The 23,454-nt window shown below is 38.3% G+C and overlaps 2 protein-coding genes across 4 annotated transcripts in view; one reads left to right on the forward strand and one right to left on the reverse strand.

Annotated features, from left to right (window-relative positions):
- Positions 1-256: 256 nt before the first annotated feature.
- Positions 257-23,454, reverse strand: part of LOC6637862 (putative polypeptide N-acetylgalactosaminyltransferase 9) — a 61,084-nt gene continuing 37,886 nt past the window's right edge. For 2 of the 3 annotated variants that reach the window (XM_002061002.4, XM_023175087.2), the window contains 6 exons: positions 7,628-7,846; positions 6,018-6,160; positions 5,862-5,952; positions 5,601-5,711; positions 1,480-1,587; positions 257-1,420 (listed from right to left, as the gene is read on the reverse strand). In XM_002061002.4, coding sequence (XP_002061038.1) covers positions 1,259-1,420; positions 1,480-1,587; positions 5,601-5,711; positions 5,862-5,952; positions 6,018-6,160; positions 7,628-7,846 — 834 coding nt within the window. In that variant the 3' untranslated portion in view covers positions 257-1,258. Of the gene's footprint in view, positions 1,421-1,479; positions 1,588-5,154; positions 5,257-5,600; positions 5,712-5,861; positions 5,953-6,017; positions 6,161-7,627; positions 7,847-23,454 lie in introns of all 3 variants that reach the window. The other variant, XM_015179343.3, reaches the window with a different exon arrangement.
- LOC6637863 (imaginal disk growth factor 6) lies at positions 17,598-19,500 on the forward strand. The gene is made up of 3 exons (XM_002061003.4): positions 17,598-17,812; positions 18,088-18,663; positions 18,733-19,500. The coding sequence occupies exons 1-3, from the start codon at positions 17,665-17,667 to the stop codon at positions 19,383-19,385; spliced, it is 1,377 nt and encodes a 458-aa protein (XP_002061039.1). The 5' UTR covers positions 17,598-17,664; the 3' UTR covers positions 19,386-19,500.

Below are 23,454 nucleotides of genomic sequence, written 5' to 3' on the forward strand. Positions count from 1 at the left end.
GAGACCTATAAACTAAAACTAATTGATAAACCTTGAATTGGATTTTTTCTAAACATTTCTGTATGTCTGAATGTGTGTTAAGTAATTAGTAGAAGGCACTATTGCATATACTTGCATTATTTTAAAATGATTAATTATATATCTGTTGCTTTTCAAGTCTAGAAAATGATAGTTAAGTGTCTACTACACAAGCTGGCATTATCGAATAAATATACACGATATGTTATCATTGTCATAAATATAAAAACAAACTAAATACACAAAAAGACAAATTCAGATAGATCTATTAAATAATTTGGCATTGGCTTTTGTTTTTTGTTGTTGTTTTTCTTTTCGAAATAAGTTTAATAAATAAAATCAAGGTTTTTGGACCTATATTTTCTTCTTTTTTTTCTCTCCCTCTGTTTCTCTATTAGGAATGGTGCGGGGCCTCAAATTGAAGGGGCTATCACCAAATGCTTTCCATCTTTTAATACTTATTTACTAATTAGCTTATGGGCTAAAATCATATATTTGGAACGCGGCTTTTGCAAAGCCATTTGATGTCGGAAATAATAGAATTAAATATGTTTCAGTTTCATTTTGACCGGGGCAAAAAACAAACACATACACAAAAGTTCATTATCATATTTCATCGGATATGGAACCAAAATTGTGCTAAGATTTACAAAGTAAATGCAAAAATTGCGCTACGACTTTAATTTTGCCAGAGACATGGTCCTTGGCTTGGCTGATATTTAACTATATCTAAATTTTCTTAGCTTAAATAACTAAGCCTAGAATTTCTAGCAAAATTTGTAGACTCAGCGTAGTAGAAAATCTTATAGCTACTGTACAACAGTCGTCCTTGTAGTGGGATGTGTGTGTCCTTAAAACTATTTCGTTTTGAAAATTATAATAAATATTACATATGTATGTATGTATATGTATATGGGTGTGTGGGTGTGAAAGTATAACTATATAAACACATATGTTTTAAGGGATAATCTGTTGTTGTTTTTTTTTTTTAGAGCGCATTCAGTGTTTCAAACATGGCAAATTATTGTTTATTTATTTGTTGTTGACGATGCTGCTACGCTTTTTCCCCATCTCCAGTTTCATTTCCTAGCTTATTGCACAAGTTTTTTTTTTCAAGGGGGGGAATCCTCTTATCCATTTACTTCATCATTACGTGTCACTTCGTCTGCCGCTATGCTCCCAGTCGTCGATGTCGCTGCGAAGTAGGCACTAGAATGTTGCCTTTCGCATAAAAGTAGCCTCACAACTTCGAGCCATCGTAGTTCTCCAGCATCCACTGCTGACGGGCCAAAGACGAATTACATTCCTCCATGAGAAGTTTGTCTTTGGCCTCACTTATGGCCAGGCACTTGCCCGAAGTGCCATGATGCAGTTGCTTTGTATTCTCACGATATGTCCAGAACTGAAACGTATCACGGATTGCGATTAGAACTGTGATGCCAAAGATCAAAATCATCTTACCTGATTGCCCTTGCTGCCATGACATGCGTAAAGTGTCACATCTTTGCCGGCATAGTCCAAACAGGAGTCGTCACGACGTATTTCCCCAGCTTTGCTCAGCATCCAGTACTGTAGAGGATGAGGAAAATGAAATTGGATATGAATACAAATTGTTATGGCATGTGTTTATGTCAAATTCTCGCTCGCCTGCCCAATACTCAAAAGTTGCCAAGTTTCTGCCAGGCTACAAAATCGCATAACGAATTACATAATAATGTAATATTAAATGAAATGCCAAAGCTGCTTTGCTGTCGGTGTCTGTGTGTGTGTGTGTGTGTATATGTCCATGTGGGTGGCAGACTGCCTGTATGTGTGTGTGTGTGTGTGTGTGTGTATTCACTTGTGTTTGTGCCTCGGTCTGGGTTATGTCTGCGCGTCATCCCGTCATGATTATTTATAATTTAAGCCACGTTGGCCATTGCCAGATGGCCAGACTCCCCTCTGCTCTGCAACAGAGCCTGACTGAGCGGCCATTTTGCTGTGTTTCCATTTCCGTTTTCCGCTGCCTGCCTTGACCCATTCTTATTTTGTTTATAATAACAATGATTCTACTGCTGACGATGCCAGAGCATGGCAATTGTGCAACATTTTGTTGCCAGTGCTGCAAGCACATTCATTATTCCATTTTATATATTACTATTCCTTTGTTGCCATTTGTTAAAAGGACCTTAAAGGAAGTGGCCAAAGAGAATCAAATCAAAAGCAAAACCCCATTAAGTCTGAATGATAAAGACATTAATACAGCATCAAAATTTAAAGCTAACTAACCGAAAATAATAACTTTATTAGAAAGTGGTAAGCCATTTAGATCCATTCTGATGTGTAGGTCATGGATCATAGTTTCAACCATTTCACTCCTAACTGAGAACCCTGTGAGAATTTTCACAGTTGAAGGACACGGCTTCCACTCAGTCACTCACTCTCTCAATGTCTCTTTCCATTTCTTTCTGCATTAATTTACACTGTACTAAATTTAATATGCACCCCTGCTGATTGTTTTCTCCTACTACTCTTTCTTTCCCTTTTTTAATGTCATCTTCATTCTGTATTTTTCTCCTCTATTTGTTCCTGCATTTCCCTTACTTTTTCATCAGATCTTTCTGAACGTGATGCGTTTTTAATTATGTTTTCTTTTTTAATTTTCATCTGAATTTTTTCCCACTTTTATCTTTTAGTTTTTTTTATCTTTCACATGCGAAAGTAGTTTTTCTTTTATAAACATTTTTTTCATTTTGTTGGTGTGTTTTTGAGCGCTGAACAAATTTTACTGCTGGTTGTGCACAATAACATATTTTCGTTTTGTTTTTAAAAGAAGAGTATCATAGTTTTCTCATAGGCTTGTGTTACACCTGAATCCACATGGACTTCTAACGCTTAAAGGCCATTTATTCATATTTGAAACTGGATCGAAGGACGATTCGTTATTTCTGCCGAAATATGAATTTTAAAGGTTGAAAACGTATTGGATAATAACATGAAATTGGTTAAGTTTCAACTTCGTAAGGGTATTAAACCTCCGGTGAGGGCGAATTCAACTCATCTCTCTATTTTTTCGTGTTTTTCAGAGCGTGTTCTTATGTGGTAAAAAAATTCGTTTATTATATGTAGCCTGTCCACTGGTTGAGCTTCACATCCCGCCTCTATCCCTCATCCCTGACCCGAGCATCCTTTCGATTCTTTTGATACGAGCAGCGCGGATGCTTTCCTTTTCTGTCCTATGACTCACATGCAAATTTTACGATGTGCGAAATTAAAATTTGCGTGCAAAAAAGCGAACCAAACGCCACGCCCCCTCCCTACTATGTGTGGCAACATAAAAACGCCCAAACGTTTGTATCGTCCCCCTGACTAAACTCCCTTCATTCGTCCCGCCATGCTCAGATGTTGATTATTTTATCCCAGCCGCATTTCCGAGTGCAAACAAACATTTGGCGGAATCCTTTTTTGTTTCCACAACGCGTTTCTAGTTGGTAAAAGAGGTTGGAATAGCAGGATGGGTCGAGTGGTGGAGGAGGAAAGGGGCAACACTAGGTTGGGCCACGGTGTTGTCTGTGCTTGGCGATTTCTGTAGGAGCAGAACGAGGTCAACACTTTCACATTTAATGTGAAATACACAATATATCCTGTCTGTCTGTGTATCTATGTGTATGTGTAAGTGGGGCTATGTGTGTGTGTTTGTCTCTGTATGTGTGTGCCGTGTAAAGAGTCCTTTTGTGTGTTGCAGTTCATTTGTATGCAGTTTGTTGTTGTTGTTGCTTAGTTGTCGGAATGCTTGTTATTAAATGTTTCCAGCACAAAAATTGTGATATTTTGTTTGAGTTGTTGTTGTTGTTGTTTGTTATTGTTGTTGATGCATTTGGTTTAACAAATGTTTCCAGATTTGTTTTAAAAGTATCTGGAAAATTAAACTGCATCATCAACAACAACAACAACAGAATGAACAGAATGATTTATCGTTTGCTTGAAATTTTATTTATGATTGCAATTTAATTAATATTTTGGCGACAAGGCATAAATCTCTGAATGGCCAATGAAAAATCAAGCATTTGTGTGTCTGTATGAAACAGGGTGTTCTTTCAAGAGGAATAAATCGTCATGCTCCATAAGGCAGTCTTTTATCAATTAGTGCTTCAAAATGGTAATCCACAAAGTGGCATAGAGTCACTTTTGGAGCACAAACATCATTAGACTATCTCTAGAATCAATGACTCTGTATGCCTCTCAAAAAAAAACCCTTTATATGGGAAACTGTAAAACTGTCAATGCACTAAGCACTCAATTTATTGGCCACGTTTTCCCATGGGTTTATGTGATCCAAAAACTTACATTTTAGCAACAAGTTAACTTTTGATATGTGTTAATTAGGGCAAATCAAACACATTTAATGGTTACATTATATTTTGTTTTAGCCACAAACTCCGTCAAAAATTAGTGCTCAAAACCGTAGAACTTTCAAAAATTTAATTCAATTAACTAATTAATTATTTTATGCCCTTGCAAAAGGGTTTTTAAATTTCGATATTTAAGTCAAGATCTTACCAACAAAAACCAAACAATAAAATGGTAAGATAAGATTCAAAGTTCTTTGTGTTAAGAGTTTTCTTTAAAAAGATGAAGAAATAAAACTCAAAAAAAGTTGAGAAATGTTAATCAATCCGTAAAAGTGGAATTATTTTTTTTGAGAAATCGATAGAGAAATCGTACTCGAATTTAAGTTAGATAGTATGGAAGATATGAAAAGTTATGAAAAACGCTTTTCAATTTATAAATGGCTTCTAGAAGGAGTTTTAGTTGTTTTTTTAAGTGTATTTAGCTTCTTGTGTATAGAGTAAAGTGTCAATTTGATGAAAGAAGTTAATAAAAAGCAAGCAAGACAGATAGTTAGAAATCAAATTGAAATAAAGCAAAGATAAGATAATAAAGCTTAATAAAAACACTCAATATAAACCAAAACCAACGAAAAAAAAAAAAAAATCAAAGAAATAAACAATTGTTCAATAATAAAGCTGGCCGAACTATAAAGGGAGATAGGGAAATATATAGATGACAACATTTCCAGTTCCGCATTTTGCTTTTAATATTTTTTGTTTTTGCCATAGCCGATGATTGATTGAAGTTGTCTTTGAATTGGGATACCTGATTTCCTCCTTGGCCATGACACTCATAGAGACTCATTGCCATCTCGCTATCGCCCTTAGTTTGCGCATCGAGACACATGTTTGAGTGCGGATTGGCAATCTGTAATTTGAAGTTCATGTAGACGGTTGACAAATCAAATTCAAATCAGATTCAAATTGCAATTGTGTATGGGTGTTTTTATGTTTTGTTAAAGTGGCAGAAGTAGAAGAAGAAAGCGGCTGCTGTGATTTAACTAAGATTATTTGTAGTGGGTTAACCGGCTTTACCGTTTAGTTGAAGATCTTCTTGGTTTAGTAATAGGAGAGGGGGAAAAATATCAGAAATCAGGAAATCAAATTCAAAAATTAAGTTCAAAAACAAAAGAAAGTACTCTTAACGGTTTTCTACATCGTTCTTGCTTTTCGACGGAGTTTGTGGCGGTCGCAGGGCTGCTGATAACAAACCTGATTGCCACCCTGACGATGACATGGATAAGTGCCCACAGATTTCTTCAAGTGCTTCTTTCCAGCCGGGGCGTCCATGCAGGTGCGACCGCCATAACCTAAGTTTTTAATCTGTGAATTGTGAATTTCGGGTGTTTACCAGAGAGAATCATTAAATGGGTTAGTGTTTTGAGTTTGTCTTTTTTTTGGATTGGGTTGAGGGGCCCAAAAGGAATGGATAACCCCAAGGGTATATGAACAAAATACACCTGACCAACTTACCTCGCCATGAGCCACTGCATCGCCGGGTATAAAAAGCTCAGGATAAATGTTATCCAAATACCATCTGAAACTTTTGCATTGCAGATCCTCCCTAAAAGTGAAAAAGAAAAGAGAAAATGCATCCATTTCCCTAAACTAGAAGTCATAATTGCTTACCTCAACTTCTTGCGATCAGAGACATCACCCCAATCGCCCTTGTCATTGCCGATGCGATGATAATAGTACTGAGCATAATCATCCATCCAGACCTCAGCCAAACGCACGGAATTCTTTCTCAGTACATTTACACCAGAACGCCACTGTAAGGATAAAGAGCAAAGGACGACACTAAGTGGGGAGGTTTGAGTTTCCTGCTGGTGTTGGTGGAAGAAAATATTTGGTGAACAAACAGGGCGATTGCCCATACACAATGGAAGCCAGCAGCCACGTAGCCCAGGCACCCGGGCTAATTACCTGAATGAGTAGCTTCTGCAGAAGGACTCCTGCTGGAGCCTTTTGTTGGTCTATCTGTCTTTTTGTGGACGGCCCCCAAAACCTCATTCCTAGTCTCTTTGTGTCCATCTGTTGTGTGCCAATGTGCGTTTAGAATGTGTTTGTCTTGTGTATTCGTATTTGAGCTTGGGAATGTGCCTAACATAAGGCACGTTTGGCCTATTCGCAATAATAAGGAATTGGAGTTTCCAGAATTTAGATGACATACATACATACAAACAATTTTTTAGGATTTGTTTTTATTATAACTGTTGCTCAAAAAGACTCTAAACATATCTCTTACTGTATGAAGGTAATTGGCTTCCTAAAGTATTTAATCGGTTAACAAATTTCTTTATTTAAAAACTATTAACAACTTTTGGAATATGAGAATCATATTTCTTTTAGCTATCTGAATGTTCATAAAGAGCATCTCTAGTTCATCTACAATGTTGGTACATGGTTTTTGAATATACAATTTTCATTTCAAACTGTTGCAAGTGATCTCCCCATACACACTGCACCTTATTCAGCACCTCTAGTGTCTATAGGTTATCAGGCCTTAAACCTCTTTATGATTCTGTGACCAGAGCTTAGAGCATTGGGGGAAGCTGTTACGGCATTGACAACCAAAACAGTTGCCAAACTTTTGTCAAGCGTAAACCGTTGATAATTGAAGCAGCTCATTCAGGGGCACATACATACAAATAGGAGAGATAGATAGAAAACGAGAGAAAGTGGGCAGAGTGGGTGGTACAGAGATGTAAAATGGAGAAGTAGTAGGAATGAGGGATGAGGCGGCCACAATGCATGTCCATGTTCATGTTCTATGTAGCTGTCTCGTCTTTCTCCTTCTATGCTGCTCTGTGGCTGGCATGTGCGACATGTACACAGAGAGCGGCATTGGTTGTTGAATGTAGAATGGTCGGTGCATGGTTGGTGGTGGTTTGGGGAGAACCACATTGGCCCACAGTTGACCAAACACGAATCTCAACTGGTAGAAGCTGCTGGTCCTGAGGCAGCCCACACACAGGCTCACACACGCACACATCAAATCCAACACGTGACGTTGTGTAAGAGTTTTAAATTGTTCCTCTGACCCCCCAACCAACATGACCCACACGTTTCTCTCCATTCACCCAGTTGGTGGTGGGCGTTAATGAGGAGGCAAGTGTATAAATATTGGTTTTGCCTTTGGCTCACATTGTGTTTAAGCAATTTCGGTCGAAAGTGGCCAAACAATTTGCTCATTTTGTCGTCACGGGTGAATAATTATAATCCAAAATAGTTCTTACCTTATATGGCGACCGTTTGCGGAATATGTGACCCACATGGGAACAGGGTACAATCTCCAAAGTGCCACCACACATCCATGTCTTAAAGGACAACTCCAGATTTTCACCACCCCAGATATCGAAGCCAGAATCGTATGTGCCCAGCCGTTCGAAGAAATCCCGGTCAATAGAAAAGAGACCGCCAGCCATTGTGGGAGAGTAGACAGGTTCCGCAGAGCTCTGAAACAAATGAAAGAAAGATAATCGAGGTGAGTTGATGTAAGACCATTTAATTTAACTAATTGATACTGAAGTGTTGGTCCGACAAACGTACAACAAAATGTGTCCCTCTTAATGGCCACTCAGCAATAACAACAATTGCTGTGGCACCTAAGTAAACGTTATATTCGTTTTTTGCCGACTGGAAAGGTCGTCTTGTGAGTCCCCAGCTGCCTTTTTGGTTACTTTCAACAGCTTGGAAAAAACACTCGAGGCCACATTTTATTTACTACTACAATTTTCTCGTTTTCCCTGTACTTCACTCTCCTTTTGAGTCCCTTTTTCATCTCTCTCTCGGTGTCTCTGTCTGTCTCTATCTCCATCTCTATTTTGTGGTAATTGAATACTTTGTCTAGCAAGTCTCTGGACTCGTTTCTCTGCTTTCTCCTATCCATCTTGTGGCATAAATTTTGTGCATTTAATTGGTGAATTGCATTTTATTTCCATTGCAATTAAATTACTTCTTTTAATTTCTATTTTTTAGGTTTGTTTATGCAAGTGGACAAACAAAAGCACGAGCAGTAGCAGCTGCTGCAGATAAAGGACTTTACAAAATAATTAAACATGAATAAAAAGCAACAAAATGGAGAACTACATTTTAATTTGCTGTTTAATGAAATATAAATTGAATGCAAATAAATAAGTTGTACATATATAAATGATTAAATTTCCGTAAATGTTATAAATTAAAATGAAATAATCAAGTGAAAATTCAGTAACTACTGAATACTCTTACCCCATACATAATTTCTACACTAACCCACTTGATCGTCACAAACGACTGACCATATTTATAGGACCCTCTCTTAGGTTGTGTGCTCTTTAAATAATGACATTACAAAATTTATGGCCGAAGGAAGAAGCAAAATAAATCAACCGAAGACACAATGTAGCAAGGGAATATCTTTTATGTCTTATGGAATATTTGATTTGGTTTGCCTTCAAATAAAACAAAAACAATTCAAACTGTCAGAGACTCTCAAATGTGTGGCCATATTTTAAGGCAAGGAACAACAAGAAGATGTCAGTTTAAAAAATTGTGTCATGGAAATGTGGAAACGGCCCTGAAAATATTAAAAACGAAATGGATCAGCAGAAAGATGAGGAACTTCTGCTGGCCGCTGGCAAATTCACAGTGTGACATTTAATAAACGCTTCGAGCCTGTAAAAACACTGCGAAAACATGGTCAAGAGTCGGAGAAAGAGGAAAACGAATAGGGACAGCAGGGTAGGCAAATATGCGAAACATTTGGAGCACAAACAGAGAGTGACTGAATGAAGGAAACATGCGGGCGGCGATTTCTTTTTTTCCTTCGGAAGTGACAGAACAAATGGCAAAAGTGAAAAGCTTGCTGGAAGGAGAGAAAGAGGAAAAAATTGAGAGAAGAACTTCATGCATGTGTGTGAGTGTGTGTGTTAGTGTGTAAAAGGATTTTATTGTTATAGTTGCATTTGTTTTTTGTCGCTCTTTTCCCCCGTTTTCCTCCCACCGGAAATGGAAGTAAAATGCAGAAATACAAAAATATAAGTTTCGCTTTTTTGCGTAAATAAACTGAGATGAAATAAAAAGCAGCAGCGCTATGAATAAATAAAATAAATTCATACAAACCGAAAAAACCGAAACGAATAAAATAAATAAACAGAGTTGTGCGTCGACTCATTCGGCGCAGAGCAAATAATATGGAATAACTTTTTACCTTTCGGCATCAGCTCATGTTCCCACATAATATAAAAAGAGGGTTGATACAAATGCGATTATTTACTCATTCCCTCGAGTCGCAGGTCTTAAAAACTTTAAAGAGGTTTGCCCAAAAAAGTATGCTATGAAGAATCAGACAAATTATTAAGCTTGGAGTTGTGGCAAGATTTGAAAAGCCTCTTCATTGCTTTGGAATGATTTCATGATTTCATAAGCGGGTTTACCTAGTCACTTTCTTTCTGAAAAATATGATTCATGTGAATCAATTCAATTTTCCACTCAACAAATCCTTACTTTGCTTGCAGACGCTCAAAATGGCAGCATCAAAAGTAACTGCCTCGCATAGCTCGTGCCATACAAGGACACATTTTGAGCCTATTTAGATATCAAAATAAATCTTGAGGCATTTATAATGGTTACAAAGGGGCTTCTCTCCTGTGTGTGTGTGTGACACATATTAAGCTGAAAAATGAATGGCCATTTGGCGGCCAAAGGAATTCATCAACTCCAGAAGAAACCAAAAAGGGAGAGGGACAAAAGGAGAGCTTAAACCTTGAGCAAGTCGACCGCAAATTAAGCAGGCGAAACCCAAAGAGGGTTCGGTTTAAAGTCCCAAGCCATGGCATGTAAATAATGTGCTAACCTGCGGCTGCCAGCAAGGCGCCTTCCAGTACCACCTCCGACACCTTCAACACCTCGAACCACTCACTCTTCACATTAACATCAAATAAAACAGTCACGTAAAGCGGCAGGAGGCAACCGCAGCCAAAGAAAAATATGCCCAGGAATATCGCAGAAGTCAGAGCGCGGATGTGGACGGAGTATAGAAATCGGACCGATGTGGAATGGGAATGGAAATGGGTAGCGACATTAACTGTCGACGACTAAGGGAACCTGTCTCCGTTCTCGCAGTGAGGGGCCTCTCAGGGAAATGAATAACCATTTCAAATGTTGATAAAACTAAAAGAAATACTTTGAAATTTTAAGGGAACCGGCTGTGATAATACCCTTCCACCCTTCTCGACCTATGTCATTTCTGGTCAATCACTATGACGACTCTATCTTAGATACGTTGTGAACGATTCTGGAGATCCTTGTCTATTCTTTAAGTAACTCATACACAGCAACAAAATAATGTATGAGAAAGTAAAAGAGACATTTGCTTCAGTCGGAAGGAAGAAGGAAAACATGCTGCTTGACATAATGCCAAGTTGACTTTGACAAGTCCTAGCAGACACGCCTACTCTTAGGCTTCTCCACCTCCTTGTATCCTCTCACACACACTCACATGGATCCTAGCTTGAGTGGTAAAGTGGCGGCTCAGCGGGACAACTTGAGGATTTTCCATGCTCCGCTTTTGATATTTGCATATTTGAGTCAAGCGCCAAAAGTCGCAATCTTTCTCAAAGTTAATAGTTCAAGGAATACTTGGGAAATATCTCCATATATGTATATTTGTATATGTATAAGTAGGACGTATGTGGAGGATGCAGTCAGGACACTTCTTTCTTGGTTTTCTAAGACGCAATTTGGCTTATTGCTCGAGTGGATGCAGGCGGATGAATAGATGGATAGATGCAAAGGGTTTCTTTCGCTCTCTTAACCCGCTTAGTAAACCTTAAACCAAACGCTACTTAAAAGCATATTTAAATGTTTAATGTAGCATGCCCACACACCTTCCCACTCACATCCATAGACACCCCACTGACACCCACACACACAGCAAAAATGTTAGTTGAAATGTAAAAGTAAAAATTAGCATAAAAAGTTGTTCGTTGCTTTGCTGATTTTGCTTTGATTACCAGTTCAGTGGACCGTTAGTGAGTGCTTAACGTAGGGCTCTTCTGTCCTCTGACTGTCTATCTGGGCAATGCAGAGGGGGTGGCAGATGGGCCAGATGAGCCCCCCTCGACTTACTCACCTCTGTTGTGGCATAAAACGCAGCAGAGATTTTCATGTGCGCGCGTGCAACAAAAAACAAACAAAATAGGAAAAACAAAAAACTCTACACTTTTTCCATTCTCTTCTTGGTCCAGACCCAAAGCGCAATAAAAGTAAAGTGCAACTCTGCGTATTAAGCAGTCAAATCTGCGAGTAAAACTATAAAACTATATGAAAATTAAAAGAAAATGGCCGGGCTGCTCCCTCTTCTGCTCTCGTGGATTGTGAGGGTCTTCCCAACAAGTACATTTGCTTCCTCTTGAAATGAGTCTGAATTATAAAATGACGGAACAACCTCGACGGAACACGTACCAGAAATATGGAGGAGGACAAGGACATTTTCATGCTTATTTAATCTGCGCTCAAGTTAAAGCCGAGGCGTAAGCACATTTTGTCTCAAATTCAACTACAGCGAAAAACTTTTGTAAAATGTTAAGCATATTTTAAGGACCAAAGCACTTCCTCCTTCCCTCTCTTCCAGTCCCTGGACATTACATAATTATCCCAACAGCATTACGAGTGAGGTAGATTGTAATGCAATCACCAAAACGAGGCAAACTTAGGGCACGTGTGCCTTTGGCCTTGGCCACTCTGTCCACTCCCTTGGAGGTTGATGAAAATGTAATTTTTGGTTATGCGAAACGCGCACTCAATTTGCATAGGACACAGGACACCAAAAGAGAGACGACAAAGCACGGTAGATGAAAAGGTAACAAAAAGTGCCTCTAAGTACGTGCCTATTTCTAGTTGATAGTGGAAAAGTGGGGAATACTTCCTACGAAACATTAGCCCAGAAATGGTTCATAATATTTTCGGTAATTTTTTTTTTTAAATGGAAATGTTCGTTAAGATGTTCTCTCAGTTTCACACTTTTAACACAATTTCTCCACTCCCATTTATCACACATTTCCCTAAGTCATTGAAAATTCCCACTTGCCATTCATTTTGGTAGTGTAAATGAGGCTTAAGACATATTTCACAAAATGCTATGCAAATGATGCCCAGTTCGGTTCGGTTTAACTGGCAATTTGCTACCCTTTTCCTGTGCCAATATTATGCCGCCAGCTGGCAGAACAAATGTGCCATGGACATGGACATGGACAAGTGAAATGGCAGTTGCAGTTCCAGTGGCAATGGCAGTGGCTGTTGAAGCAGCTCATTCTCCTGGTGGCTGTGGAAATATGCAATGGAAACTAATTAATAATGGCGTCCTGCAGGCAAACTCTGTCGGGCAGAGAACGAGGCAAGGCGGGGGAAAACCTTGAAAAGTGGCTGCTGTTGCACTTTGAAACAAATAAAATCGATCAATAGTCGAGTATATAGAGTTATAGTCATCTATCTGGGAGCTGAATGCCGTCATTATGCCATGGATACCATCATAATGCTGTTGTCTACCATGCACGAGATACTCTCCTATCGGTTGCGAAAATTGCTTAAAAATGAGCCAACAAATTCTGACAGTTGATGGATGGGCTTGAAAATTGGGAGCCACACACATACACACACACACAGTAGCCGCTTCTCCACTTGCCCCACATCATAATGATTTAAACATTGTTGTCCTCTTTCAGTTGCCTAGGAAAGGATGACGAGGATGGCGACGATGTGGAGGAGCAGCAGAACACGAGGATGCTTTAAAAATTTCATATCTATTTTTAGTGCTGTTGCTTTTCCTTATTTCCATAGTTATTTTTCATGCATTTTTACTACATAAACATAGACAAACACACACACACACACAGTCGGATAGAGTGTCCTCAGGCCCAGACCCTTCTTCCTGTTGCTAGAGCTTGTGAGGGGTTTTTTGGGTTTGTTTTGTATTTTGCTTTTTTCTCTCAGTGTGCTGTGCATTTTTACGAGCACTTTTTAATAAATCATGCGCCACGTAAGCTGACTTTCATATACAGGATACATTTCCCTCACTCATTCTCTCTCTCCCTCTGTGTCGTCGTATCCCTTTCTCTCTGTAAGTGTGTGCCACTTTGGCCTCCATGCAGCGGTTGAGTGAGTGATTTGCATATGTTGCTGGCCAGGGCTGGCAAAAACCAACTTAAATGCCAATGAAAACAATGAATAAAACCATTTTCATAGCTCCCCTACGTTTATTGCCTCAGTAAATTAACAAAAGGTACATTTTTTAAACAAGTAAGTAATTTAAAACTATTTAAATTTTTTAAAGCTTTTTTTGTGAATGTCAAAAAGTAATATAATTTCACTGAAAGCACAGGCATGTCTTAAATAACCAAGAACTCCCTACTTATCTTTCTTAGCAAAGTCAAAGTTAAATTGGTTTAACATTAAATTTCATTGAAATTTGTATTTGTATTTTCGAAAGAAACCAAACTATTTGTGAAACTTTAAACGAACTGATTTATTATAAAATTCAAATACAAAAAAGAGTTATATCTCTCCTGGAGATGAAGGTGTATGATCCCTGGTTGCCTTTTATGTGGCTGTAACCAGCTCCCGCCCAAAAAAAAAACGCACAAATCACTTTTGCAATGGCCTTAACCAATGCCACGCCCACTTATGTATAGCCTCCCATCCACATACACCATCGAATGCGGTCGTTAGTTTTGGTTTTACCCTAGAAACGAAAATGTTCACAGGCTCGTTCCTCGTCACTCCACATTGGGTGCAAATTAATACACCAGTGAAGCGAATGCAAGAATGAAGGAAAAGGATGGGGGGAGTGAGAGAGAAGTTTTTGGGTAACTGCAATCTCTGATCTTGTTGTTATAGGGCTCAACTCACCACCCACCACCCCAAAGCCCCTCACCATGAGCCTGAAGTGCAACGATGGTTGTTATTTTTGCGGTTTGGGTATCATGAGTGGAACACAGCAGTAAAGTTTCCAATTTTGTTGTTTTTTTTCTTTTTTGGTTTTTCCTGCACTTTTTTGTTGAAGTAGTTATTCGCTTGCATATGGCTTAATATGCAAAGTTATGGGAATTTTGTGAGTGCTATGAAACCCCCGTGATTCCCATCCGTTCTTTAACCACTATGCGGTCAGTTTGTGTGCTTCGTTATAATTTTAAGCGCCTTAAATAATATTTTCATTTGGCCAGCCGAAAAGCAGGCAATCCATATTTTTACATCCGCCAACAAGTGAAGCAAACTTTTAGGGGCGGGGTGGGGGATTGCGGTTTCCGCTAACTAGCAGCAGATTTTGCTTTGTGCTGCACGTTTAATTAAACACCAACAAGCTCGATATAATAGTACACACTACGATTGAGGGGTAAAAAATTGGGACAGGAAGAAGTTTCATATATATTTTGCCATGGCATGCCCCAGAGCCAAACCCCCTCCAGCACCACCTGCACCTCCCACCACCCGCAATCGTGTTACAACATTTCAATTAAAAGTTAAACGTGCACATAATTATCTGAGTGAACAGCGGGCGCAAAATGTGTAAGTAATATTCCTGTCTGTGAAAATTAATTTACAGAAAATGCTTAAAGCGTAAAACAGGAAAAACACAGAGAGAGAGAGAGAGAGAGAGAGAGAGAAACCGAAAGATAAAGGGCAAGAAAAAAAAGGTTCAAATCCTGGGTTTTTCCTCTGGTTTAATTTTTTTTCTTTTCGTTGTGACCCCTACAGGCTGGCAAAGGGAATAAATGCTTGCCCTTTTGGCTTAGTTCTAATTTTGTTTTTTTTTTTTATTATTTTCTCACAAAAACTCGCTCGTGCATGTGATTGACTTAATCATATACTTTGAAGTTGGCTGAGCATAGCTTAAATTCAATTTCTTTCTGGCCGCCTTCATATTACAAATTAACATGAAAAAAGCCAAAGGGTTAAATTAATTTTGTATGTTTTTTTCTCTGGACTTAATGCTCTGTTTTAGTAATAGTCAGAGTCTTGCCAACAAGTTGGTCACTTTGATTTGAAGAAGGAAACTTTAATAAGAATAAAATATATATCAATTTATTAACTCTTGCTTTAGGCAACAAATACACAGTTTTCTGCTGAAATAACAATTCAGTCTATATAGGCAAAAGAGGTTCATAATAATAAGCTTAGTAAAAGTTTGGGCAACAAAAAAAATATAGATAGTCATAAGCACTCTAAAGATTACAATAATCCTGTTGATATAATCAATCGATTATGATAATTTCCTTTATACATTTCCACTTGGTTTTCATTTACTTCTTTTGGTTTCAAATTTAATCCCAAAATCCATGTACATTTTTGGCAAGAGTGTCATTTAATTTATTCAGCCAAGATGAAAAAGCAACAAAGTCACCGCACAAAAGCGATAATTGATATTATCGATAGAAAAAAAAACACCGGCAAACAACAATCAAGACAAGCGCACACAAAAAATTGTTTGCCAACACATTTATATGCAAATAACTTTTGATGAAGGGAAACAGGAGATGCTTATGCTTCCTGGCGAAATTCAGGGAACTCATCGTTCGATATGTGCCAACCGAACAGCCATTTGGAATGACAAGCACACACACAGATATATAGATGGCTACATGTGTGTGTAGTATGTGTTTAACAATTTTAACCTGCGTAGGAGAAATAAATGAAATTGATAGACGTTATTTCCACCCACATATGTACACACACACACACACTCATACACACACAGTCAAAATAAATTATGAAAGATGTTGAGAGAGTGAGAATTGAACAGTATACAAAGCAAAAGTGGATTGAACAGCGATTAGGACAAAAAAAAATTATGCAAAAGAAACCATAACAGACAACAACAAACAAAAGGAAAAAACATACCCAACTGGTCCAGGGTGTTGATAACCACAAACCAAAAAAGAAGAACAACAACTAGACAATCAAACACAGAATGAGAAAAAAAGAAAAAACAAATTGGAAGTAAAGCAAAAGCAAAAGCTTTTAGGCTCAGCTCAAATGTGATGACAAGACAAGACAAAAGAGAAGAAATAAGTCGTAAAAATTTAAATAGAATTGCGATGACTACAGCAACAATATACATTTTTTTTTTGTCTATTTCAGTACAGTCAGTATCGCTGAAAAGGTACACTGAGAAGTTAAGTTGAATGGATACTTAACTTTATCGAAAGCCGTTAAACTCAAGAACTCTTAAGGCAATAGTGTGCTCACTTACAGCCCTCTTATTAGGGTGAAGTGTGCCAAAATACTTGGGTTTTGCGGTGATTTTGGATTAAATTATGTTTGCTTTGTGCATAAAATTATACCAAGAACTAATAGGCTTCTTGCAGGGTAATTTCAGAATAATTACTATAACATTAAATAAAAATACAAACTTTTTTAACTTAACCTAAAATAAACTAACCTTAAATATTTGCACATAACCTCAATTAAATGATTTTAACCTTAACTTAATTCAAACCTCATACAGCAATAGTTAATAGAAATTACCACAAAGAATCACTTATGTGGACACTTCTTTAAAACGAAATAGAAATCTGATTCACGTTATTTAAAGCCTGATAAAAATGTGACAAACTAATGAAATATAAAATTAATTTTCATAAATTTAAAAGCTACTAATATTACTAACATGTCACAAAAACTTCATCTTTTCGCGGAGTTTAAAATGTTTAAGTTTGACATTTTTGTCGTACGTGACTGAGTTGAAAACCATCTGTTCCCTATGCCATTTACGTGTTAAAAAAAAGGGAGGGTATATATATTGAACTTGCTGCAAAGTTGTACAAAAAAGAGAGAATATTAAAAAAAAAATGTAAGAAGAAAAATGGTTAATAAAATGAGAAAAAGAAGTGAAAGAGGATGGTGGAATATTCTGTTAAGAAAAAAACAAAAAACAAATAAAGCAAAACTAATAAAGCGACTCATTTTTGACGCTTAACTTTTAAGTAACTTTCAACTAACTTTAAGTGTGCAAGTTAAGTAACACTGAAACCAGTTTAAATAATAATAAATGTATTTTACATAAGTCCTCCTTTTTATTCTATGTATATTAATGACAACAAACAATATCTAGAGGTCATAGTCATTGTTCACTGTATTTACTTCTAAGCTTTGCTTTGTTGTTTATCGCCTCACACTTTGCTCTGTCCGAGCAACCAACCTTCAACGATCTCAGCTTCATTTGTGTCGATCAGTTTCAAGTCGTCAGTCGAGCGGTGAACAGCTCATTGGAATTGAAATTGGAAGTCGAATTAACATGATGAAGACACTGGCATTGGTTTCGCTGATATGCCTGACCGCCAGCACAGTTGGTGTGCTGGGCGTGAAGGTGGGTCAACAACAGCCACAGGGACTGCAAAAGCATTTGGTTTGCTACTACGATTCGTCGAGTTTCGTTAAAGAGGGTAAGTGCGAATAAACAATTAAGTTAACCAACCAACCAAACAACCCAACCATCAACAATTTATTGACTTCAAAAGAAACTTCTTACGTAATGCGGCTCTGGAAGCAGCTGCTAATTGAAAATCAAGACAATGAAACTGAAAATTTAGTTCGCTTATCAGTAATAAGCAGCAAAATATTGAGGTTTATTTGCTTGTTATTGTGTCTTCTTGGAAATGAAGGCGAGAGATAACATTTGGTTCTAATTAATAATTCCCTCTTTCTATTCTAATTGTAGGTCTGGGCAAGTTGGTAATCGATGAATTGGAACCGGCCCTGCAATTCTGTGATTATCTGATCTATGGCTATGCGGGCATTGAGCGTGAATCCCACAAAGCGGTGAGCCTTAATCAGCAATTGGATTTGGATTTGGGCAAAGGTCTATACCGTACAGTGACTCGCTTGAAGCGTAAGTATCCCAATCTGCGCATTCTACTGAGTGTGGGTGGAGACAAGGATATCGAGACGGGAGAAGATGCCAAGGACTTGCCCAATAAGTATCTAGAGCTTCTGGAGAATGCCACTGGACGTACACGTTTCGTGAATACTGTCTTCTCGCTGGTCAAGACCTATGGCTTTGATGGTCTAGATATTGCCTGGCAATTCCCCAAAAACAAACCCAAGAAGGTGCACAGTGGTATTGGCAGTATCTGGAAGGGTTTCAAGAAAGTATTCTCTGGCGATTCAATTGTGGATGAGAAATCTGAAGAGCATAAGGAACAGTTCACCGCCTTGTTGCGTGATATAAAGAATGCTTTGCGACCCGATAACCTTTTGCTCTCGACAACAGTTTTGCCGAATGTTAATTCATCGCGTAAGTACATAAAGTCTTCAACATTATTTTGGAAATCTCAACTTATTTTGTCTCTGTCTACTTGTTTAGTGTTCTATGATGTGCCCGCTGTGATCAACTATCTTGATTTCGTTAATCTGGCCGCATTTGATTTCTTTACCCCACAACGAAACCCTGAAGTGGCTGATTACACGGCCCCAATTTATGAGCTCAGCGAACGCAATCCCGAGTTCAATGTAGATGCCCAGGTCAAGTATTGGCTGCGTCACAGTTGTCCGGCTAGTAAAATCAATGTGGGCGTGGCTACATATGGCCGACCATGGAAATTGTCAGATGATTCCGGTGAAACTGGTCTACCACCAGTCTCTCATGTTGTGGATGAAGCTCCAGTGGGTGGAAACACTCAACTGCATGGTATCTACAGTTGGCCCGAAACCTGTGCCCTTTTGCCCAACCAGAATAATGCCTATGCCAAGGGTGCCAATGCTCCGTTGACCAAAGTTCAAGATCCAGCCAAGCGTTTCGGTACATATGCCTATCGTGCTGCCGACAAGAAGGGTAACAATGGCATCTGGGTAAGCTTTGAGGATCCCGATACAGCTGCCGATAAGGCCGGCTATGTCAAGAATAACAATTTGGGTGGAATTGCTCTGTTTGATTTGTCCTACGATGATTTCCGTGGACTCTGCACTAATGACAAATATCCCATTTTGAGGGCAGTGAAATATCGTTTGGTTAATTGAAATATGAATATAGCTGAAACTCGTTGCCATTTGACTATGTGAAATTATAAAGAATATTTTGTAAGACAATTTCTAATAAAAACTTTAATCTATGACGAAAGCAACATTGAAGAGACATCCTTGAAGTAAAGAATGGATTTGATGAAGAGTTAATGGGGAAAGTCATGTAACAGTGTTTAAATCTTTGGACTAAGATTAGTCTTTAAAGACTTGAATAGCTTTTATAAGGTTTTAATTAATTCATGCATTACTTATATTAGAAAATTACCCAATAGCGTTTCAAGAGATTTACTTATTTTTTTGTGTGTGCTCATCAAATCTAATTTGACTTCAATACAAATGCTTAATCGGCTTTATCATTAAAGAGGCAAAAGTGTTTGCTTCCATTTACCACTCTAACCATCATCCACAATTCCCTTGAGCAATTTGATTGTGTTTTTGGTAAAATCAAGCAGCGAATTGACTGCTCATCATTTGTCATTCAGGCGAAAAGCGTCGAAAAATTCGCATACGCAGCACACACAGACATGGAATACACACACACACACATACACAGAAGTCTCCACTAGCTAGCTCTAGCTCAATGTTATGCACGATTTCACAATAACAAGGGAATGAAGGACTACCTATGTGTAATACGAACAACAATGGCAGACAAAAGGCATAAAAGGATCTCTCTTGAAAAACGCACGCATAGGCAATCAGAAAGGAATAAACGTGAAACGAAAGAAATGAAATGAAACGTGCAATGGACGAGAGATGAGACCTACTACAGAGCTACCAAACATGGTTGATATACATATAAAGAGAGTGAATGAGAGAGGGAGAGGAGAGAGAGTGAGGGAGAATGTTATCTACGCCATAACTCAATTCCTCCCTTTCGCTCTTGGTCTCTTCTCCATCTCTATCGCTCTCTTGGGGTATTAGAAAGCATTTACCTTTTCGCACTGGGCCCATTACACATGTATGTACATATATAACATGAAGAGACGACTACGACGATGATGACGACAGACAGTTTTCATAGGTAAACTTCGGCCTACTCTGAGTCAGTGTGCGTCTCTCCTCTCCTCCCCTGCCTCTCTCTCTCTCTCTCTCTTTCTCAATAGGATAGGCGAGACATACAAATACATATGTATTTAAAAAGTCCTATACATATATAAGTAAAATTGAATGCCCTGCATGGTTGGGTGTCTCAGTGTGTGTTCAACACGCATACGCCCCATTGTACAACAAAACTTTCATTTCGTTGATGTTGTATTGCTATTTTTTTTGCTTTCTTTTCTTTTCTTTTTTTTCGAATAATTGGATTAGTGTTTCAAACCACATTGGGTGGTTATATATATATATATTCTACTGAGCTTCCATCCTCTGCTGTTATGGCTGGGGATTATTTCTATATGAAATTGTTTGTAGTTTCATTTTATGCTTCGGGGTTATTTTTGTGATCCTTTTTAGCTGTTTTTGTTGTTGTTGTTTTGTGCGGGGAATTAGTTGCCTAGCTTCTGGAGCATATCTAGAGTATTATTTCTTTATTTTCTTTTTCTTTTTTGAGGCAGTTTTAAATATTTAAATTTTTGAAATGCTTTTAGATAAATGAACATGAAACATAAAACAATTGTTGGGCAAGTAAACAAAACTAGATTAAAGACAAATAACTTTTAGTTTTGGGCTAGAAATTTAAAGAGAAAACCCTAAAGAAAGTTGCAAAATTTAAAAATTGATTCGTTGCGAAAAGGCTGCGTATTAAATTGAAGGGAAAAGTGCAGTCAAGCGTCAATGGCAGCTGCCAAAGTAAATGCCAAATCCATTAGCCCCAGGCCTTAAGCTAACGTGTAATCCTCCACCTCTTCCTCCTACCTTTCATTCAAATGCTGGCAGCTCGATGGTTCGCTGACTTGGTGGCTGGCTGGCCATCTTTCAGTCAGCTGCACTTCAAATGGCAGCACTTTTCAAAAATATATCCATTCTAAAGTAGCACAGAACACACAGCAGGAACTTTTACCTTCTCTCCGAGGAATCAGACAACACAGTGGAAACACAAACACAAAAACTGAAGAAACTTTTGGTAAGAAGTTTGTCGGGCAATACAGAGTGACATAGGAAGAGGGTGAGGTATGGGGAGTTTGGAGTTTACCCATAACGAATATGTATTTTTGATTCCCTATGCTATGTTTATTATTGTTATTTTTGATGTCGTTGTTGTTGTTGTTGCTGTTGCTTTTGCTGTTGCCATCTCGTAACAAGTTAAGCAACTTTTGGACAGACAGCAAGAGGCAAAAGTTGTAAGGATTTTTGGCCAGGCTTGGGCTTTCAGACTGTCAACAGCTGGGCCACAGTCTGAGCTTCTTTCACTTTATATATTTTTTGCTGCTTTTCTTGTTCTACCTGAGATATGAAGCAACGTAAAGCCATAGGAATCAGCTTATATTTAGATTTTGATAAAGATACAAAGAATTCCAAGACTTTTCTAGGAATTTTCATTAGAAAACGGATGGGCAGGGTTTCTTTGTTTTTACCTCTCATTGTTTTGGTTTGTTTTTAAGCACATGCTCCATAAAAACCCACCATTTTGAGCAAATTTACTTTCCATATACATTTATTTTTAAAAGCCTCTTCAATTTTGTTGAACGTAAAAACTTTCTGTCTGTCATTTGCACTGAGGCCACCGCCATCATCCCACTCACACATCACACACACACTCGTTGAAGAAACCTTCGCAGCCATATTCCTTGGCAGCCATTATCATTGCCGACACTCTGAGACAACCGACGCAAATATACAGACACATGTGCCCCAGCAAAGACTGAAGCTGGAGCAGCGTTTATGGGTTTTCACATTGCTCCGGCAAATTGCCAATGTTTTGCCCTCGTCAGGGAACAGGGTCGTGTCGAGAGGAACAGGAAATGCTTTACTTGATTTAGCTGCTAAGTGCAGCTCAAGGCAAAAATTGCACGCAGAATGTTGTGTATGTGTGTTTGTGTGTGTCTGAGAGTTTGTGTGTCGCCAGGAAACAGCAACAATTTCTGCTCTATACTATCCCGTTCTCTTCTGTCCCATTGCCGAGTTGCAAAGGATTTTTCGGCAACAATGTTCTCATAAATCCCCTAGGCGCTTGTAAAAACAATTATGTCAGATATTTACGCCGCAGAAGCATGTCTACCCCAGCACGGCGCTGCACGACAATTTCCCGGCTCGGTGCGACTTTCTTTCGAATGGCTGTTTGTTGCAGAATTTGCTGTTAACATTTTTGGCCTGCCTTTAATTGCAGTCATGGCCCATTTCTCTTACTCTCTGATCCAGCTGCATCTGCCTCACATGCCTGTAATTTGGCGCTTTTTCATTTCTACGTATACGTTATATCGCTTACATGTATACGGCTTGAGAATTGCAATTTATACCAATTCACACCATGGCAAACGGAGTCTGAGAATGTTGTAATTAACAATTTGCCGCCAGCTGCGTTGTTTCCGTTTTTAATTATTGTGTTCAACGAAAATTGAAGATTTTAATCTATTTTCACACAGGCGACATATGTCAGTCAACCATCTAATCAGAAGTGTAAACTTGGTTTTTGAAAATGCCAAAGGGTTGAGTTTCAAATTTTCAAATGGATAAAAGTGAATTCTGGTCCAAAATCGAGTGAATCGACTCAGTTTGGCAGCTGTTGAAAGCCCATCGGGTTGCCAGTTTCGTATGTCCATCTGTAGAGCAAATGTGTGTGCCATAGAAGAAGAGTATCTAATTGCTTGTGTATGTGTGTCTGTCTGTGTGTGTGTGTGTGTATGGCGGGTGTAGACTGAAACGTGTGTTCGCTATTTGCTTACAGGCGACTAAAGTTACCGAAACGAGTTTGAAATATTTCTAAAAACTATTAAAAGGTGTTAATGAGAAGCGACAACTTTGAATATCTCTAACCAGAGATCTATAGAAGTAGAGCAGAAAATATGAATCATCTTCGTTATAAAAATTTACCCCATTTTAGCATCTTTTTCAAATTTCATTTGATGCTATCTAAATCACATTTGCTCATTAGCTTTTTGAGGTAGAAAACAAAATTAAGTTTAAA

Source organism: Drosophila willistoni, assembly GCF_018902025.1.
Source record: "Drosophila willistoni isolate 14030-0811.24 chromosome 2L unlocalized genomic scaffold, UCI_dwil_1.1 Seg72.1, whole genome shotgun sequence".
NCBI classification, from domain to species: Eukaryota; Metazoa; Arthropoda; class Insecta; order Diptera; family Drosophilidae; genus Drosophila; species Drosophila willistoni.